The 20274-nt window shown below is 46.3% G+C and overlaps 1 protein-coding gene across 6 annotated transcripts; it reads left to right on the plus strand.

Annotated features, from left to right (window-relative positions):
• The first annotated feature begins 1462 nt into the window (after positions 1-1462).
• On the plus strand, positions 1463-19937 carry ECHDC2 (enoyl-CoA hydratase domain containing 2). 6 transcript variants are annotated; one of them, XM_060624500.3, is made up of 10 exons: positions 1463-1707; positions 7055-7122; positions 7203-7290; positions 10222-10308; positions 11141-11233; positions 12677-12736; positions 12984-13141; positions 16861-16911; positions 18412-18459; positions 19336-19937. In XM_060624500.3, exons 1-10 carry the CDS (start codon positions 1575-1577, stop codon positions 19411-19413), a joined length of 864 nt encoding a protein of 287 aa, XP_060480483.3. In that variant the 5' UTR covers positions 1463-1574; the 3' UTR covers positions 19414-19937. The 6 variants fall into 6 exon arrangements, with proteins under 6 accessions (XP_060480483.3, XP_060480484.3, XP_078308027.2 ...); XM_060624501.3 differs by having other exon boundaries at positions 1464-1707; positions 12680-12736; XM_060624498.3 differs by having other exon boundaries at positions 1466-1707; positions 12680-12736; positions 12954-13141.
• Positions 19938-20274: the final 337 nt, after the last annotated feature.

Here is a 20274-nt window from a genome sequence, read left to right on the forward strand (position 1 = left end):
ATCACCTAATAGTCCAGCCATTGATTGGAGGCATGAATTATTAGTGACTTTGGGGTCATTAACAAGTGGAAGGCGAGTGAGGTAGAGTGTTCACTGAACACTCTTTATTGATCCACCCAGAATGAACTAAACAGGGCCACTGATGACCTCTGCAAAAGCATTTTGGGTAGATAGTGGAGGCAGAGGCTAGGGATTCACATTCACAAATATTTTTGCCATCTAATTAGTGAGCATAAATTTGGAATGATTGAAGAGTAACTGGGAGGTGAGGCAGTGAAGCCCATGAATGTAGACAACGTCAGAATGAATGAATGAAATGACATTTAAAAAATGGAATAAGAAGCAAGGTTCACACACCCCCATTCAATCATCATAATACCACCATGACATAGTGACAAAGATTCTCTTCTTGACCAAATTCTAGCCATGCCCCTCTGAGCCCACTTCTCTACTAGGCCTCAACCTTGGCCTACAATGACTTGAACACTAACATAGTTTCTAGCAGATCAAGGCCACATTCTTAAGATGACCCTGGCCCCCCTTAGAGTGCCTGGAGGAGAACACTTAAGCCAACTGTAGAAATTAATAAAGGAAAACCCTCACTAAAATGCAGTCAGGAGGCCAGAAAGAGGAGTTCTCATGCGATACCACTGGACATCAATTACAGGAGGAATTGTCAATTATAATAGACTCAACAGGAGAGGGTGTACATTGTATCTCCTACAAGAAATCCAGTAGGTCAGCAGCTCAGCCCATGAGAAACTGTGATCACTCTGACCTCTTGCTTTTCTCCCGTGGGTTTTGGTTTTAAAGCAACCACTCCCAACTTCTCCATAAAATATGGTTTCCTCCTCTGTTGGACTAGCCTGTTTTTTTCCCGTGGCTTGTTTATCCCAAATTGCAATTCTTGGCTATTCCCAAAGACACCTATTTTTGCTGGTAAAACAACTTTTATTTTTAAGGCCAGCACTGCCAAGAGAATTTACTGCTTGTTTCGGCCAACACCTGAAGACAGCACCCCCACTGTCTGTCACCGCTGCCACCAACCCCAGTCTCTGTGGGAGCCTAAGGTTGGCTAGGCACCAGTTAGCTAACCCAGATGAGTTTCACGTGGCCAAACGCCTTTCCTGATTTTTGTAATTCTGCACAAGCCCGGTTCACCCACCTCTGTCGTTCCTCTTTCTCCCTTTAAAATTCTCAGGCACCTCTGTACAAATGGAAGTTGAGTTCAGTTCACACACGACACTTCCCATTTGCAGTAGTACATTATCTGTTCTCACTACTTTAGCCTCCCCTTTATCTGTGACAGTAGTCACTATTATTATCCCCGCTTTACTGATTAAAACACTGGCACTTAAAGAGGTTGACATCCTTGTCCCAAAGCACACAGAGGAGCCGGGCTTTACCTAGCCAGGGCTCCAGGGCTCTGAGAGTCAAGAGGCAAGAAAAACTGCGTTGTGCTCTCCGCCCATAGGTGGAGCAGTTTGCGAAACGTGGGGGCGCCGCTGCAAGCTTTCAGCGAGAGAGGAGAGAGCAGTGGAGGGGCCCTTGGCACCTTCCCAGCCTGCGCCCAGATGCTGCGAGCCCTGACCAGTGCCCTGCGCCTTCCACGCCCCTGGAGACCCCTTCAGACCCGCAGCTGCGCCTCCGATGGGGCGGCTGGGGACCCGGAGATCCAAGTGCGCGCCCTGGCAGGTCCAGACCAAGGTAAGTGCGCTGTCGCGGGAGCGCCCAGGGGGGAGACGCGACGGGTCCGGGCCGGGCTCCTGGCGCTGCTGCCAGGGCCGAAGCCATGGCCAGAGCGGCCCACTACACGCGGGAACACAGACCAGTAAGGGGAAGGCGGGTCGTTTAAGGATTTGATCCCGAATGTGCGGTTTCCCAGTCAAGGCTCCCCACGCCTTCCTAAGGCCGGGGAGGTGGGTGGCCCCGTCACTAGCCGCCCAGACCCTAGTTGAGGTGGAGCTCCAGGTCAATCTAAGTCCCTTAGTCCCCCATTCGAAGGCCTGGGGCTGTGACGGAGGGACGGAGACTCGCTCAGCGATAGACCAAGCACCGGCGACCCCCACCCCTCACCGCTTCCACCCCAGTAACTTTAAAAGGCCTGCTGTCCCGTCGGCCAAGAGTCCTGGCTAGTTTCCAGAGCGCCGAGGGGGCGGAGCCAATCTGGCTCGCCATGCAGGGAAGAAGAGGGAGGAGAGCAGAGGAGGAGCAAAGACCTGGGCAAGTCTCCATGCGCTCTGGCCCTGCTGTGGCTGGCCTTGGCTGGCGGACTTTTACACTCTGAGTCAAAGGAGAAAGTTCGTGCTGGTCACTGGCAGAGAACTTTTTTTTTCCTAAGTAGGCTTCACGCGGAGCCCTAAGCTCGAAGTGGGGCTTGAACTCACTACCCTGAGATCAAGACCTGAGGTGAGATCAAGAGTGGGATGCTTAACTTACTGAGCCACCCAGGCAGCCCTCCATTTTCCACTATGGGTGTTTTGTTTTTTGCTGGGGTGCAAGGGGATGTGAAAGTGCATTCAGTGGCATTAACACCCCTCAGTCCTCTGCGTGTTACCATAAGGGCAAAGCCATTTTCTTGGCTTTACTTTCTCCCCAGTCCCAACTCTCTCCCTGAGTTTGATGTAGCATAGTTTGTGTTTTAATTTACAGTTTTAAAGTACATATCGTCGTACTATATAACTACTATATAACTCGTATTTCTTCCTTTTTTCCCCTGGTTGATACTAAGTTTTGAAGAGCTGCTTTGCCATATAAATCCAGTTTCTTGCTCCCTGCTGTTGTATACTGTTCTGTAGAGTGCATCCTGGACATGGACATGAAGGGTCTTCCTCTAGCCATTTGGGATTGTTGGTTCTTTTTTGTTTTGTTTTTTTAATGTTTATTTATTTTTGAGAGAGAGAGAGAGAGCAAGGGAGGGGCAGAAAGAGGAGACACAGAACTCAAAGCAGGCTCCATGCTCCGCACTGTCAGTACAGAGCCTGACATGGGGCTCGAACTCACAAACTGTGAGATCATGATCTGAGCTGAAGTCAGACACTTAACCGACTGAGCCACCCAGGTGCTTAGGATTGTTGGTTCTTAGAGAATACTCCTTACTCTCATGCTTAGTTCATTGCAAAACACAACAGCACTTGCTTTGAGATTGTTATAATTATTCTCCCTACTTTACAGATTAAGAAATTGAGGCAAAGGTTAGGCAGTTTGAACCAGATCTGATTTCAAAACCTGTTTTCTTAACTATTAGATCATCACTACTTCTTTAGTATTGACTCAAAAGACAGACTTCTACATCAATTAAAAAAAACCAAAAACCAAAAAACTATCATATGTCAAATTAGGGCTCACTTGCAAATACAGAATGTTTTATCCACAAATAACAAGGATTAGCAGATTAAACGGCTGCCCTTGCCAGAGGGCATATAGAAGGCAGGAGGAAGTCATTGAGGAAGGAAACCACGGAGGAAGGAAACCAGGGAGAAACCACAATGGAGGAGGCAGCAGGAAGAGACTCACAAAGGAGAACACCGCCACCACCCCCTCCCTACCTCCATCCCCCCACCTTCCACCAACCTAAAGTGATTTGGGGTTATTTGATATTCATGTTAGAAGCCACAGGTTCTGCTTCCACTTGAGCTGACGACACCACAACATTGTCACATTTTTCTGTTGTCCTTGAAAATGGGATTCCCTTTTTAACCACTCTTGGCTCTTCTTATGGCTCTACCCAACTCCTTAGCTGGGCGTTCAACGTTCTCCACCACAACCTTACCTTTCCATCTTATCTCTTCAGTGCATTGGGTTCATTTCAAACTGTCCCACCTCTGTTTTGTTCACTTGGATTCTCTTTCCACTCTGCTTATGTAAGTCCTTATGGAATTACACACCCCCTCCTTCCCATTTTCCCATTACTTTCCATGTATCTAAACTTATCTCTCACATAGGTTGTTAACTCTTAGAGAGTGAGGATTGCTAGGTGGGTCCAGCTATTAGGCACATTCTCTTCTGGGCCTGAATTTCCCCTTCTATATAGTAAGGGGTTGTAAAAAGAGTGGGTCTCTAATACCTTACAGTGGTTCCTGTTGACTTTTTCTGGGAAACAAGAATTTTCTGTCCCTTTCAAGGTCTAGTTTCTAGGTAAGAGTGGGGAGGGTATAGTACACACCTATCCTTACTGTGGAGGTCCAGCAAGGGCAATGTTCCCAGAATCAGGGCTTGACTAGAAAGTCAGGGACCATGGCTGATTCCTCCCTATTTCTCCAGGACTTGACATGTGATAAGTGCAAATTAAATGAAAGCCAAACATAACCCTGTCTGGCTCCTCATAGCTCCCAGCTTGGAGTTCATTCCTTCTATTAAATCCTAGAGTTTCCCTAGCATCTATGCATTTTTCCTGCTCACTGCTCACTCACAAACTCTGGCTAAGCACTTATGGGCATTATCTCTCTCTTTTTTTAAGATTTTATTTTTAAGTACTCTCTACACCCAAGATTTACAAACAAATTTACAACCCCAAGATCAAGAGTTGCATTCCCTACTGACTGAGCCAGCTAGGTGCCCCAAGGCATTATCTCTTTTAATCCTCATAACAACCTTTTTATTATTAAAAAAAAATTTAATGTTTATTTGTTTTTGAGAAACAGACAGAGCGCAAGTGGGGGGTGGGGGCAGAGAAAGAGGGAGACACAGAATCGGAAGCAGGCTTCAGTCTCTGAGCTGTCAGCGCACAGCCCAACATGGGGTTCAAACCCACGAACTGTGAGATCGTGACCTGAGCTGAAGTCAGCCGCTTAAGCAACTGAGCCACCCAGGTGCCCCCCTTTTTATTATTTCTACTTATGGATTAGGAAATTGAAGACCAGAGGGTAAAGCAACTTGCCCAAGACCAGTGGAACTAGTAGTATATGACTAAGCTGTGACATGAGCCAAGCACCCCATTTGTATTCTGAAAGAAGGAGATAGAGATGGAGAGAGGGGACAAAGATGAAATATGGGAGACATCAGCCAGAAAGGCAAGACAGAATAGGAAAGTGAAGAGGAGAGAAGAACGTCTATCAATCTCAGGATATTGCCTGAGGATAACAAATTACCACAAATTTTATTGCTTAAAATAACACACATGTATTATCTTATAGTTCCTATAGATCAGAAGTCCAGGCACAATGTAGCTGGGTTCTCTACTTCAGGGTTTTACTAGGCCACAATCCAAGAATTGGCCAGGGGTGTGGTCTCCTCATAGGTTTGACTAGGGAGAGATCTGCTTCCAAGCTCCTCCCATTGATAGAAGTCACCTCCTGTGGTTGTAGGACTGAAGTCCTGTTTTCTTCCTGTTGGTCTGGGGGGTGTCTCGCAGCTCCTGGGGGCAGCCTATAGTTCTTTGCCACAGGACCCTCTCTATAGGTCCACTAGTTTCTCTAGTATGCCCTAGCAAGACAGAGTCTTATATACATTGTAACCTAATTATAGAATGAACATCTCATCTCCTTTGCCATATCATTAAATTTTAATCTTCAAAGTGACATTTTATGAGTTTAGCTGTATTCTGTTGGTTAGAAGCAATTCACGGGGCCCTGCCCACACTCTAGGGAAGGAGATTATTGAGGATATGAAGATGGGGCCTGTCTGCCACAAAGATGTTGGACCTCTAGACTGTTTTCCTCAATCCCTCTGATGTGGTTTCTTTGTATCTACCAGAGTTTCCCTTCCCCAGAGTTGCAGCATTTTCTTTCATGGAGCATTAGAGCTGGAGAAGACCCTGGGGACATCTGAGTTCTGTGGGACCTCCAGACCTGTTGGGCTCAAAGAACTCTTTGAAGGTTTCTGGGGAGGCTAAGGAAGCCAGCCTAGTCTGCATGTTATAGATTTCTGTCCTGAACCACAGTTCTCTAACTCCTGGCTGGAAACCCTGTCCCTTGAGCGCTCCAAAACTTTTATTGTCCCTTCTGTGTCTCAGATTAACTCACACTGAGAATGCCATCTTAATAAATACTGCTTATTTCACAGACAAGGCTCAGGACCCTGGGGGAAAATACTAAGGGGTCTTTGAAGGCCAAAGGATAGGTAAATACAGGAGGGGATACAACCAAGAAGGTACGAGAGTATTTGAGCCTTGCCCAGAACTGGTCTCTCTTCTCTACAACTGGCCCAGATTGTGGGGGTGAGTTGAGGCCAGAGTAGGATGCAATGGCCATATTGGGGATGGAGGGGGGGGGGCATCTTTTGGGTGGTATTAAGGAATTTGGCTTAATTTTGGTGAAAAGGGAAAGGGAAGGTCATGGTTGGATTTGGGTTAGAAAGAGGACTCTGACCCAAATGAGGAATGAATGTGGAGTAGGGAGGGGAAGCAAGACCGAAGGCAGGAGGGCCAATTTTGGGTGATCCATGTAGTAAAGAACCCTTATAGGTTGCTGGCTGCAAGGAGGGATATTAGCTGAAGTATCTGAGATGTCATTTAAGTGGTTGAACTGACATTGGAGACTGAGTAAATTCCATGGGTGAGGAAGAAGGGACTTCTGAGTTGATAGATCATTTACTCACAAAGGGAACAGGAGAAAAGATTGATCATTTTTTTGACCGGTTGGTCAAGACATCAAGTGGGCAACTGTGTATTCAGGCTTAGAGCTCCGGGGAGAGTTCTGGGCTAGTCAAATATGCAGAGCAGTTCTGGGTATACAGGAGGCAAGCACACAGGGGGTGTGGAAGGTGGAGAAGGGGCAGATGAGCACGTGAAAGCCCTCCTGACTTGCCCGTGTGTTTGTGTGTATAATAACAGCAGAAGCAGGTAGGAACCAATGCAGTGGTCATTGTTGTCCGTCTCTCCGTGTTGCTCCATGGGGGTTACAAGCCCTTTCACTTCTGTGAGGGAGAAAGAGCAAGGGGTTATTCTCTCCATGTTATGGTCAGGGAAACTGAAGCCTGGGTGTCTGTGACTCGCTCTAAGTCACACTGCTCATCAAGGGTAGAGGCCACCAAGAATCCAGGCAGCTGCCTCCAGGCCCCAGCCCAGGAGTGAGCAGGCCAGCTGGCTCACCCAAGGCTGCCCTGTCACCTGCAGGAATCACGGAGATCCTGATGAACAGACCAAGTGCCCGTAATGCCCTGGGGAATGTCTTGGTCAGTGAGGTGAGAAAGGGCAGCACCAGGGTGGGTGGGGGCTGGGCTAGGGCTGGGCTGGGAGATACCTGAAAAGATCTCCTCTGCAGCTTCTGGAAGCTCTGGCCCGGCTGCGGGAGGACCAGCAAGTACACGTTCTGCTATTCAGAAGTGGAGTGAAGGGTGTGTTCTGTGCAGGTGGGTTTCCTCCCTTGCCTCTACCCCAGGGCTAGCAGGGTTCCCACCAGCCTATAGGGGGTTGGGGGCGTAGGTCAGCTCTAGCATAGGACTTATTATTCCCATTTTATAGATGTGAACTCAAATACTCAGAGGTAAAATGCCTCGCCTAGTGTTACACAGCTAGTAAGAGGTAGAATAGAATTCAATTTTAACTTGGCCCCTCTGACCCTCAAATCCTTATTCTTTCTGCTACACCATGCTCTGTTCTGACACTTCACTGAGGAAACTAAGTGCTGTGACATTGACAAGGTCTGTGGCCAAGAAGGTACTCTGTGCCCCTTTGCCCACCCACAAGATCTCAGTTCCTGTCGCCAAAACTCTCCACTGCCCCTGGACAATTTGGTCCTCACAGTAGGGCAAGCATCACCAACTTCTGTTTCAAAGACACAAAACACTGACTCACATCCCCACAACAAGAAGCAAGTGAGTGAGAGATGCACTGAGCTGAGCTAAGAACCCACTATGGGGTGATTGGGGAAGGGATAGCAGGAGTCACTGAGGAGGTGAGAAGAGGCCATGGATGGGTAGGATGGGAAGAACATGGAATTTCAAGATGATATGGCTCAGTCTCTAGGTCTGAGCTGTCGGGATCACAGTGCCCAGTTTGGGGTCTTCCCTGGCACAAGTATGCAGAGGGGTCTGCCTGACGCAGCTGCCTCTGACGCAGCTGAGGATGAGGGCCTCACTCTACCCTGGCTTCCTCCTTCAGCTCTATGCCTGTCTGACCTTCTCTATGAAGGTCCCAGTAGCCCCACTATCCCAGCTAAGCACAGGGAAGTGGAGGGGTTGGGGGGATGGCTGCAGGAGGTCTGGGTCTGTCTCTGACTTGTTCTGGAATCCTGGGATAGTCCCTACCCCTCTTTAGCCTCAGTTTCTCCATCTGTCTTTGAGGGGCTGGGACTAATCAAAGACATGCAAGGGCTGTCAGCTCTGAATTCCCATAGTTTCAGATGTGAAGAGAATATATTCACTCCCTACTCCCACCTCAGCCCCCTGCCATCTGGCCTTTGATGACTCTGCCATGGTACTACTCTTACCAAAGTCCTTCCCAACTCCATCCCACTGTATCCTGCACTTGCTTGTCAGTTCTCTCATCTTGACTTTGTAGTCTCCTTGGACCACACTGACCCCTCCTATCAAAAAGTAATATGTTGGGGCACCTGGGTGGCTCAGTCAGTTAAGCGTCCAACTCTTGATTTTGGCTTGGGTTATGATCTCAGGGTTGTGGGATTGAGCCCCACATCGGGCTCTGGGCTGACAGCACAGAGCCTGCTTGGGATTCTCTCTCTCTCTCTCTCTCTCTCTCTCTCTCTCTCTCTCTCCCCCAACCCCCGCTCTCATGCACTCTCTCTCTCAAAATAAATAAACCTTAAAAAATCAAGATGTCAATTATTTCTCAATAAAACTGGGAAGAAATAATACATTTTTGATGTTTAAATTTGTTTATCTATTTTGAGAGAGCGGGAGAGAGAGAAAGCATGGGGGAGGGGGGAGGAGCAGAGAGAGAAAGAGAGAGAGAGAATCCCAAGCAGGCTCCATACTATCACCGTGGAGCCTGATGTAGGGCTTGAACCTACGAACCGTGAGATCATGACCTGAATGGAAGTCAGATGCCCAACTGACTGAGCCACCCAGACGCCCCAAGAAATAATACATTTTAAATATTATCATATATATTTTAAATTGTGGTAAATAAATAAATTACACAGAGTTTACACTTTAACCATTTTTAAGTATAAAATAAAGTGGCACTGAGTACATTCACATGGCCATGCAACTATCACCACTGTCCAATTCCAGAAATCTTTTATCATCCCAAATTCTGTACCTATTAAGCAATCCCTCTCCATTCCTCCTCCCCCCACCAGCCCCTGATAATCTCTGTTGTACTTTCTATCTCTATGAATTTGCCTATTCTAGATACCTCATACAAGTGGAATCATACATTTGTTCTTTTGTATCTGGCTTTTTTTACTTAGCATAATATCCTCAAGGTTCACCCATAGTGAACATGTCAGAGCATGTCAGAACTTCATTCCTTTTTATGGCTGAATCATATTCCATTGTATTTATACTACGTTTTATCTATCTTGATGTGCCCTGGGTTGTTTATACCTTTTGGGTATTGTGAATAGTGCTGCTATGAAAATTGGTATGCAAGTCTCTGTTTGAGTCTTTGCTGTTAAATCTTTTAAGAGTGACACTGCTGGGTCATATAGTAATTCTACGAATAACTTTTTGAGGAACTGCCCACGTGTTTTCCACAGCAGCTGCATCATTTCACATTCCCACCAGCAATGCACCAGCGTTCTCCACATCCATGCCAACACTTACTTTCTATTTCTGTGGTTTTTTAGAATAACCATCCTAAACGGTGTGAGGTTGGTTTCTCATTGTGGATTCAATTTGCATTTCCCTAATGACTAATGATGTTGAACATCTTTTCTTGCTTGCGTTTATTGCCCATCTGTATATGTCTTCTTTGAAGAAATGTCTATTTGAGCCCTTTGTCCTTTGTGGTTTTGGTTGTTGAGTTCTAAGAGTTCCTTAGGTATCCTAGATATTAATGCCTTATCAGATATGTAAATTGCTGGTATATTCTTCATTCCACGGGGTGTCTTTTCACTCTCTTGATAGTGTCCTTCGATGCACAAAAGTTTTTAATTCTAATGAAGTCCAACTGACCTTTTTGTTGTTGTTGCACCTGTCCTTTTTTGACACACCACCCGCCCCCCCCTTTCCTCCCTGGCTTCCTGGCCCATGCCTTCCTCCCTGAGATTTCGCCTTCCTCTCTGCCTCTCAAGTCACCTTTGCTGGGTCCTTTAACAACCTGGGATTCAGTAATAGGTCATTTCCCAAGGGCTGTCACCACCCCCTCACTATCTGCAGGTGCAGACCTGAAGGAGCGGGAGCAGATGAGTGAGGCGGAAGTGGGGATCTTTGTCCAGCGGCTCCGAGGCCTGATGAATGAGATTGGTGAGGGTCTTGGAGTGGGTTGGAGGAGGGCGTTTAGGGGCCCTGCTGATCCCAGCCCCACCACACCTACCATCCTCTACTGTAAAGAGAGGACAGTTTCTGTTGTGAGCTCTGTGAAGACAGATGACTCTCCCAGGAGGAATGGCACAAAGAATTCTACAAGGTGGAAAGGGACAAGAGAGTTCAGAGAGCATTTCTCCCGGAGGGGGCTCTGGTGCTCAACCTTTGTGTCCTGCTAGTTCTGACCTTCCCACCTCTCTACCCTCAGGGTTCAAGCCCAGCTATTCCAGTGGAGTCAGATTTCAGGCTGCAGGCCTTCGGGCTTTGATAATTACTGCTCTTTTTGCCTGGAATATCCCTCCTTGGCCACCTGAACTTTTTACTCATTCTTTAAAACCACCAGGAAGCCTTCCCGGACTGGTTCTCCAAGATTTCTTTATCAGAGCACTGATTACCATGGGTCATCATTGTCTGTTTACAGATCTGCCTTCCCCATATCTATTCAATTCTATGTTTTCAGCACCCAGCATGGGGCTTGGCACACAGAACTTGGAGGAAGTGCAGAAAGGCTGGTCTGGGGAGGCCAGCAGGAGAGTGGGCCTGAGCACGGATCATTCAGCCCATCTCCCCACCCCAGTAGCCCAGCTAATTTCCCAACTTTCCCCAATAGAAAAACCAACTTCTAAGATAACCTGGCTGAGGTACCAGGTAAGGTTCCAAACCTGGGACCCATGAGGCCCTCTGTCCCAACCAGCTAGCCCCTTTCCAACCTTGAGTCCCTGTTCTGGTCCTGCTAGGGCCTCTCAGGCTGAGCCCTTCTTCATCTCCACAGCAGCCTTCCCGGCACCCACTATTGCGGCTATGGACGGGTTTGCCTTGGGTGGAGGCCTGGAACTTGCCCTGGCCTGTGATCTCCGAGTAGCAGGTACTGGGCAGAAGAAGAGGTGGGACAGGGTGAGAAGGGAAGAAGTAAAGCAGGGTAAGTCTGGAGATTCTGCAAAGTTAGCCACTGCTCTGAGCTTTCCAATCAACAGCAAAACTAAATGTAACGTGAGAGATACAGAGCAAGTTTGGGGGAAACTGGTTTCCCTCCTGGCCCAGCCACTGACTGCTATAGTACCTTTTACTCTTCAGAACCAGCCTCCTTCACCTCAGGAATGCTTCTACCAACCCCACAGCAGTTGGCGAGAGGACAATCAACAAAAACGCAGGGAGGGGAGACTGAGGAAAAGATTAATTGTTCAACTTTCCGGTTCTATGCAAGCCAGATTTATTTGTCATGTTTTGCACAAAGAACCATGGGGGCAGTTTGTCACCAGCCCAGTTAATCACAAACATGCCTGGGCAGAAACACTGCCCTCTGGTTCACTGGTACCAGGCAAGTGTTGCAATACTTGTTCAGAGCGGCTGAGTTTGAAGAGTGGAGGGAGGGGATGAAAAAGATGATTGCCTTTAACCTTACAGACTTGCTGGTTAGTGTGCCCTTCTTGGCAGAAAGTCTGAGTGCTATCTGGTGCTACTCTCTTCCTTTCACTGCTTTTTCCTGCCACTCCAGGTAGAACATTTAGAAATGTGTAACTCCAGGCACAGAGGTAGCATCTACATGATGCATATCAAAGAGAAGGTATCAAATTACCAAGTCAGATCATAGCTCCAACTCTGTTTCTCATGTGCCCATGTTTAGGGCAACTAACTTGCAGGGTTTGGGTAGATGGCAGAGAGTGACTATAAAACCCCTCATAGGCAGGAGTATTGGCCATTCCCTGCTGCCAGACTGCATGGTTCAGATGGTCCGTGAGGGAATTCAGGAGAAGCCTGTGGGGTGGGACACACAAGGGAGCTCCTTAGAGGAAGTAGAACTCAAAAGGAGAAGTGGACTGAAACATGGGAATTTTCAGGCTGATGAAAAGCTGGGAGGAATAACTGTGGTGTGAGCGTAAGTCATGATACTATAGGCCAGGCCAGAGCTAAGGGTCCATGAGACAGAGAATCCATTAACCCACAAATAGGCACTGGGGGGTCCCAAGAACCCCTTCCTTGTTACAAGCACCAGTACCTCGTTTGATCCTTAGCAGCTCTCTGACGATGGCAGAAGAGTAACCATATTTTTTCCACCTATGAATGAGGCTCAGAAAGGGTGAGATTTGCTTGGATGCATACCTCCACCACCAGAGGAGGCAGGATGAGGGCCTAGGCCTCCTGACTTCTATGTTAGGGCTCTTGCCAAGGCAGAGCCTGGGGAGGTCTGCTGCGGCCAGCCCATGACAGAAGTGGTTGGCTGGAGGGGTGAGCCTAGGGGCAGAGGACTCTTCTCTCTGGGGACTGGCACTGCAGGACAGCATGGGTGCTTCACTCTGTTCTGTTTAAGCAGCTTCCTCGGCTGTCATGGGGCTGATTGAGACCACCCGAGGGCTCCTCCCAGGAGCAGGTAACTGTACCCACAGCACCCATCCTTCTCTACTTACCCATTCCCACTCTATCCAAGCTACTCCCCTGCTTCCATCCTTTGCCTTATGTTCTGGGCTCTGCCCTTCCATCCTAACTCAGAATCTGTTCCTCTGAGAAGTCTTGGCTGCATCCCAGACTGGGCTCCTCTGGGCTCCCACTTCCTATGTCGATTTACCACCCGTACTCCATCCTGGCAGGAGGGACTCAGAGGCTGCCTCGATGTCTAGGGGTGGCCCTGGCAAAGGAGCTCATCTTCACAGGCCGAAGACTGAGTGGTGCACAGGCTCAAGCCCTGGGGTTGGTGAACCACACTGTTCCCCAGAATGAGGAGGGCAATGCTGCCTACCACCGGGCAAGAGCGCTGGCCCAGGAGATCCTGCCCCAGGTGAGGTAGCAGCCTAGCACAGGAGAGCCTGTGCCACGGGAGGGGGTGTGTATATGTACACCTGTGGGGAGGCGAGGGGGTGCGTCCTGTGAGGACACACAAGATCCACTTAACTGGACTTAAATTTAATTAAAAATTTAGTTTCTCAGTTACACTTCCGCCATGTCAAATGTTAATAGCTACATGTGGTTAGTGGCTACTAGATCAGACAGTACTGCAATAAAATGTCCCCAAAACTATAAAGCAAGATTCTAAAGCAGATAAAGAACTACAAGCTTATCTTTCCCAACATAGCACAGAGAAATTCCCATGTATCATGTAGGACATGTGTTACGACCCCAGCTAGGTGTAATCCTACCTGCTTCCAGGCCCAAAGCCTTTAGCAGGGCAGCCAGAATCTGGCTGATGGGGTCTCCAAGGACTGGAGAGCCTCTCACTGCTGGCTTCTCACTTCTCACTGCTGGGACCTGGAGGAAGGTCCCAAGTTTCCATATGAAAGCAGCTTGAAATGGAGCTAGGTTTTATAATGACTTAGCCCATATGGAGCGCTTCCTATCCATCAGACACAATCCCAGGTATTTTAAGAGTTTCTCAATCACTAGTACAATCCAGCCGAGTTGATTATCCATGTTGTATTTGTAATACAACAGACCCAGAAAGGTTAAGTGACTTGCTCATCAAGGTCACAAAAAGTGATTGCAATACCAGAAAAAAAGACAATACTGGCATTTGGGCTTTTATTTTGTATACTACAAAATACAATATAAAAACTGGTATTCTTAAGAGTGCAGAATACATACAAAATTTTTAAAACTTAAATACTTAATGCATTTCCAACACAAAAAATTTACATTTATAAAACAGATAAGCTTATAAAACTGTTAACCATATATTATCATTTTAATATTAACAGAAAAAAGTATTTGAATTAATCACGAAAATAAGTATTTTATTTTGGAAAAAATACTTTGTCTCTCTTAAATTTAAATAATCCTCCCTCATAACTTTCAGGTGTTCTTTGAGGGCAAGGACTATAACTTTAAAAATTAATAGTGAGTTGGTTTAAAAGAAAGCATTTGTTTTGTCTTTATTTCTTTTTCTTTTCTTCATCACATACAAATGGAGCCTGATGATGTTACTTGGGCCATTCTAATGCTACTAGGTTTCTATTACACTTGAGCAAAAGTCTGAACTAACACAAAAAAACTCAAGGTAGCGCGTGGCTCACCGCACTAGCAAGACTTGTGGACTGTAGGGTTGTCTTTTTGCATAAACTGAATAATTGGGTCTTTGAGCTTCATCTCAAGAGGATTCAGATTTCAGATTTTTGAATATACTGAAACAATGGTCTCCTACTAATTACTTGTATTTCATTACTTAAAAATAGCTTTGTATACCAAGGCACCAGCTTACCAAAAATTAGTTTTACATTCACTAATCCCAATCTTCAACTTCTAGGCGAGTTATTGGGTGCCCAGAATGAGAGGGTTCCCAAATAGGATGAGTGTAAGGATGGTGTGATAGACTGCTGCTCTCTAGTAGATAAACCACCAAGACTAGGGAGTCAAATGGTATCCATACACTCAGGGAAAAAATCACATTTTCAACACACACACAACACACATCGTATCTATACAGTTTTTACTTTTCTTTGGTGAGAAATCAGTTTATTAGGTAGTTACCTAAATAATAATGCATATTCATGACAAGCAAATCAAATAGAAGAATAAGGGCATAAAGTAAAAAATCACAAGTAGGGTGACCCAGCTGACCTTGTCTCCATAGGGCTGTCTCAGTTAAAAGTGAAAGTCCCATATCTTGATAATCCTTCAGTCACTGGCAAACCAGGATAGGTGGTCACCCAAACAGCTCTAGATTCCCCAAGCCCTCCCCAGAGATGATCACTGTTAACAATTTACATACTCTTCCAAAAATTTTCATTGTATATATAGGAATACATATTATACACATACACTCACATATCTAAAGAACTCTGAATTCCTTTTAGGACGGTTTGGGAGACAAGGAGCACACTTGCAGAGGCTAATACAGTTCTAACAGACATATAAAAAACATGAAATTAAAATATGAATAGTAATGAATTCAAACAATATGGAAATGTATAAAACAAAAAGTGAAGTTGTCCATTCTCCTGACCCTCTGGAGAGATCAAAGGCACGTCATGCCAACAACTTTTACACAAATGAGATTAGAATGTACATACTAGTATAGCCCTTGATTTTTTTTACCCAATATTTTGGAGTTTCCCATTTCAGCATATACTTATCAACCTCATTCTTTTAAAACAACTGCACGCTTTTTCATTCATGGTACAGATGTGCCATCATTACTCAACTAGTACTCTAATGATGAACATTTTATGTTGCTTTTTGCTACCAAAATGGCTGGAGTGCATAACTGAACATCTTTGTGTACTTCTAGAAGTGCATCTGTAAGGTGGATTCCTACATGGAATTAAAACATCAAAGCGTATGTGCATCCACCTAACATCTGGCCCTTAGAAGCATGGTACCAATTCACTCCATCAATAATGTATGCAAATACCTATTTCCTGAATCTCAGCAAACAGTGGGCATCACCAATATCTTACTACTTACCTAGTTTAGGGGAAAGGGGACACCTCAGATTTTTAAGCTGCATTTCTTTAACAGTATAACTGAATAACCCTTGTGTTCATATTTCCTTTTCTGTGAACTACCTTTTCATACCCTTGTGAATATTCGTAAAAAAATTTATACCAGCTCTTTGTAAATCAAGGACATTTGCCTGTCAGAAACATCACAAATACATCTTCCCAGTTTTTCATTTTTGCCTTTTATTCATGGTATTTTCCCCCAATATGAAGTCATTTGTGTTTATGTAGCTAGCCTTTTCACTTATGTCCTCTATGTTAACAGACTTTACAAATCTTTTTCTGATAAAGTTGTACTTACAAAAACTTCAAATAATTTATATGAGCAATATAGGGAATAAATACATTTTTTGCCTAAAGTGAGGCTGGGGATGGACTGCCAGGCCTGCGGTGGCACAAGTTAATCGGAAGCAAGACCAGTGAACCACAGGTTGCTGCTCTGATACATCTGCTTCCAGTGGCTGTGTAAACTGTCCCTTGGGATTTCAACTCAGGCCTGTCAGACCCCAAAGCCCAAGTTCCTAATCTTGACCTTTTTTTCACCCTGCTGGAGTGAAACCTGTTTGCAGTAGAGGCTTGTATTTGCCGAGATGAGTAGGGGAACAGAGCAGCAGTAAGAAAGGTGACTGGGAATCAAATCCAAGCTTCACCACTCTGGACAAACAGGACCAACTGCTTCACCTCCCTGAACCTCAAAGATGGCACCACCCTTGAAGAGTGGGTGGCACCTTTAGGCAAGTCTGTAGGTGGGAAAACGCTTTGTAAACTATCGTAGGTTATACACACTGGGGGGGATAGGTTAAATGGCAAGAACCCCAGATACACTTGGGAGGCTCAGGGATCAGTCAGGCTTCCTTCATTATAGATAGAGAGTATCAACTGAGAAGTAGAAAGTACTAACACTAACAAAATGTAACAACAGCTGGAACTTGACCCAGACCTGTCTCCCTGTCCATGACTCTTCCCCCCGCCCATGAAGATAGGTCCCTCTCTTTATTCTAACCCTCCCCCTCAACTATCAGCATTGATCCCCTCAACTAAGACTTTTTCCTTTTCTTTTCCCTAGGCACCCATTGCTGTGCGGCTGGGCAAAGTAGCCATTGACAGAGGAATGGATGTAAGCAGGTTCTGGGTCCACTGAAGTCAGTGGGATTGCTGGGAAACAGTGCTTTCATGGCTCATGCAGACTGAGAGCACAGCTAGAAACAACTCAGGAGCCAGACTTTTCTAACAAACATGGAGTCTGACCTCTCTCTGTGCCTTAGTTTACCCACCCACAAAATGGAAAATTTGGCCAGATGATATTCCGAATTACATTTTATCCTCATCTCTTTCTCTTGGAGAGAAAGTAATTTGAGTAAAAGGGTAAATGACTTATCTAGGATCACAGAACAAATGTAATAAGAATGCAAGTCTGTGTGGCTCCCAGTCCATGTTCTTGGGTTTATGCTGGTGGTCAGTAAGGTGGCCTCAAGGATAGGGCTCAGGGTGGTGCCTTAGATGCTACTAATCCATCCTCAGACATCAACTTACTCATCAACTCATCCATTACACACTGAATCTAGATCTGAGCTGAGAACTGGGACACAGAGAGAAGTCAAATATGGTCACTCCCCTAAGGTAGGGAAACAGGACAGATACAGACACAATCACTAGTACAAGGTAGGGGTACCTGGCTGGCTCAGTCACTAAAGTATGCAACTCTTGATCTTAGGGTCAGGAGTTTGAGCCCCATGATGGGTGTAGAGATTACTAAAAAAAGGCAGGGGTGGGTACCAAGCAGACACAGCTACTGCTGGGTATTGCTGGGTTAGGGAATGTTTTGTAAGGTTGGGCCTTGGGTTGGATGAGGGTTCAAAAAAAAGGGAAGAGTATGAGCAAAAGCGTAGACGTGTATAAACAAGTAACTTGACTGAATGGGAGTAAGGGGTGAATGAGACTATACAGCACGTAAGTTAGGGGCACAGGCATTCTGATGCTGGACTGTCTGGATTCAAAGACCTGCTTCTCCATATATAGTTGTGACCTTCACCTTTCTATGCCTGATTTCTCAGCTGTATAGTAGGGATAATAACCCTTGCTGTGAAAAGTAAACGAGTTTATACACACATGGTATTTCTCTTAGAATGGTGCCCATAAGTGGTAGTAACAGTAAGCACTGGGCAGTAGAGACTAGAAAGCTGCCAGGGTCCCGGCCATAAACCCTAGGGCCTTACTCCTCAGGACAACAGAAAGCCTGTGAAGTTCACTTACCAGGAGTGACAGGAGGTGTGGAGAGGCAGCCAGATGGGAAGGAAGGAACACTGGCTATGTACAGCTTCCATACACCCTCCTCAGCTCCCCAGGCCAAGTGCAATCCTCCCCAGTTCTCACAGCCCTGCTTTGTCCCAAACATTGTTTTATCACTGCTACAAATGGTGTTCCCTCTCCAGGTAGGGAATTTCTTATCATATTCATCTCTGTTCCTATGGACTAGCATACAGTAAGCCTCAGTAATACTTTGCTGGAGGAATCCATGAACACTAGGAAATGGTGTAGGCAGTAAGGTGGGCTGGCACCCTAAGCAGACAGAGGGGAAGAAGGTCAGGCTGATCCAGGCACCACTTCTTTCTCACAGGTGGACATCGCATCAGGGATGGCCATTGAAGGGATATGCTATGCCCAGGTACGTGACCGCTGTCCGTTGGTACATACTTGCAAGCAGAGGGCAGGCCAGAGTGGGGAGACTTGTGTAATACATAACCAGTTTAGTAGGCTCCTCCCACCCTGAAGAGTTAAACTCTGTGCCACTCCCTCTCACAATTAGCGTGGGATGGTCCTAGGGAAACCACACTGGTCCCTGGTACTGTGTCCTCAGCCATCTAATGGTGGCTCATACTGCCCCACTTAGTGCACAGAGAGTCACAAAGCACACAGGTAGAGGTAACTGGCAAAGAGCCACTTCTTTTGTCTCTGTACCAGTGGCTGCTGTAGAGACCAGGATGGCCTTGCAATGTCAAGGCCTTGGTTATAGCCTGCGGGCTGTGTGTGTTCAATTGTGGAGGATTGGGGGAGGATGGTTACCTAAGGCTGACTTATTTAGCCCTTGACTCCTGGGTGAGTCAAAAATACTAATCTCCAGGTTAACAAATATCCAAAATACTCCTAAACAAGGGGTCTGGGGACTTGTAGAACCTGGTGCAAACTGGCTACACACCAGGATTCAAAGCCAGATTTCTTACTGTAAAACTTAATCATTCTCTACCAATCAGCCTCGTATTGGACTCCTGCAGACTATCAGCCCACTGGAAGCATGTAAGCAGTGTGCAAGAGGCTAATGTGACAGGTCACAGATGCTAGAGAGGTGGCCTAACTTCCCCAGGTGATCAAGAAGTCAGGCCCACACCTTTGCCTGGCCCATCACCAGAGTTCAGAAACAATGAAAAGACTTGGACTCTGACCTTGCCATGGGCTGGACAAGCTTAAGTAAGTCTTTATTGGCCTCTGGCCCTGTTGTGCCCCCCACCCCACCCCAAATTAATACTCTGTATTGTTGTTTCAGAACATCCCCACCCAGGACCGGCTAGAGGGCATGGCAGCCTTCAGGGAGAAGCGGCCCCCCAGATTTGTTGGCAAATGACTCCCATTTAAGTATGGGAGATGCAAGCCATCAAGGGCAAGACCCACAAGGACAATGACAGATATAAAACAACTGGCATGGTGTCTGATACCAAGGTACTGACCATGCCACCGACTGCTACCTTCGTTATTCCTTATCCTGGGGCTAGATGACCACTGGGGTCAAGTTAGCTTTGGAGAATATCTGTCTCTCCCTATTTGAATGGTAAACTAAGGATTAAAATAGACCACTCTGGGTCTTTATGTTATTGACTCTTAGGCCTGGCCTGACCTCTGCCACTCAATTATCGGGTGCTCACCAGAGACGGCAAAAGGTTGTAAGAACCCTCCAGTTTCTTCCTCCATACAATAGGGATAATATGGAAACCCTGGTCATGGTAGAACAGGCATCGGGAATCAGACTGCAGATCCCAGCTCTCCTAGTTATTCATTGTGTGCCTCAGCTTCTTCAGCTGCAAAATGAAACTGTTAAAAACAAAAAAGCCTATGCCTCATGTTCAATAAATGTGAGTTATTATTACTGTACAGTGCTCTTGTGAGAACCGAATGAAATCATCACTGTGAAAACTTTTTGTAAACTATAGGGTGGCAGGCAATCTTTGATGGCTGCAGTACACAGTGCTCTCAGGAGCACTGAGAAGGGAGCAGGTTAAGTCTGAAGGAGAGAATGGAGGGTCAGGAAATGGTCAGGTAACACTGGAGTGAAGCCTGAACGCTCAATAGGCATTTGAGGCAAAGAAAGGAAGGGTAAGGGAAACAGCATGAGGGAAGGTGAGCAAGAGGATGACACACTTAGAAATGATGGTGGCTGATAAACACATATGCACACTAATCCTCATAGCCCTCCTCCTGTACCAAGGTA

Source organism: Panthera onca, chromosome C1 (assembly GCF_046562875.1).
Source record: "Panthera onca isolate mPanOnc1 chromosome C1, mPanOnc1 haplotype 2, whole genome shotgun sequence".
Lineage (NCBI taxonomy): Eukaryota > Metazoa > Chordata > Mammalia > Carnivora > Felidae > Panthera > Panthera onca.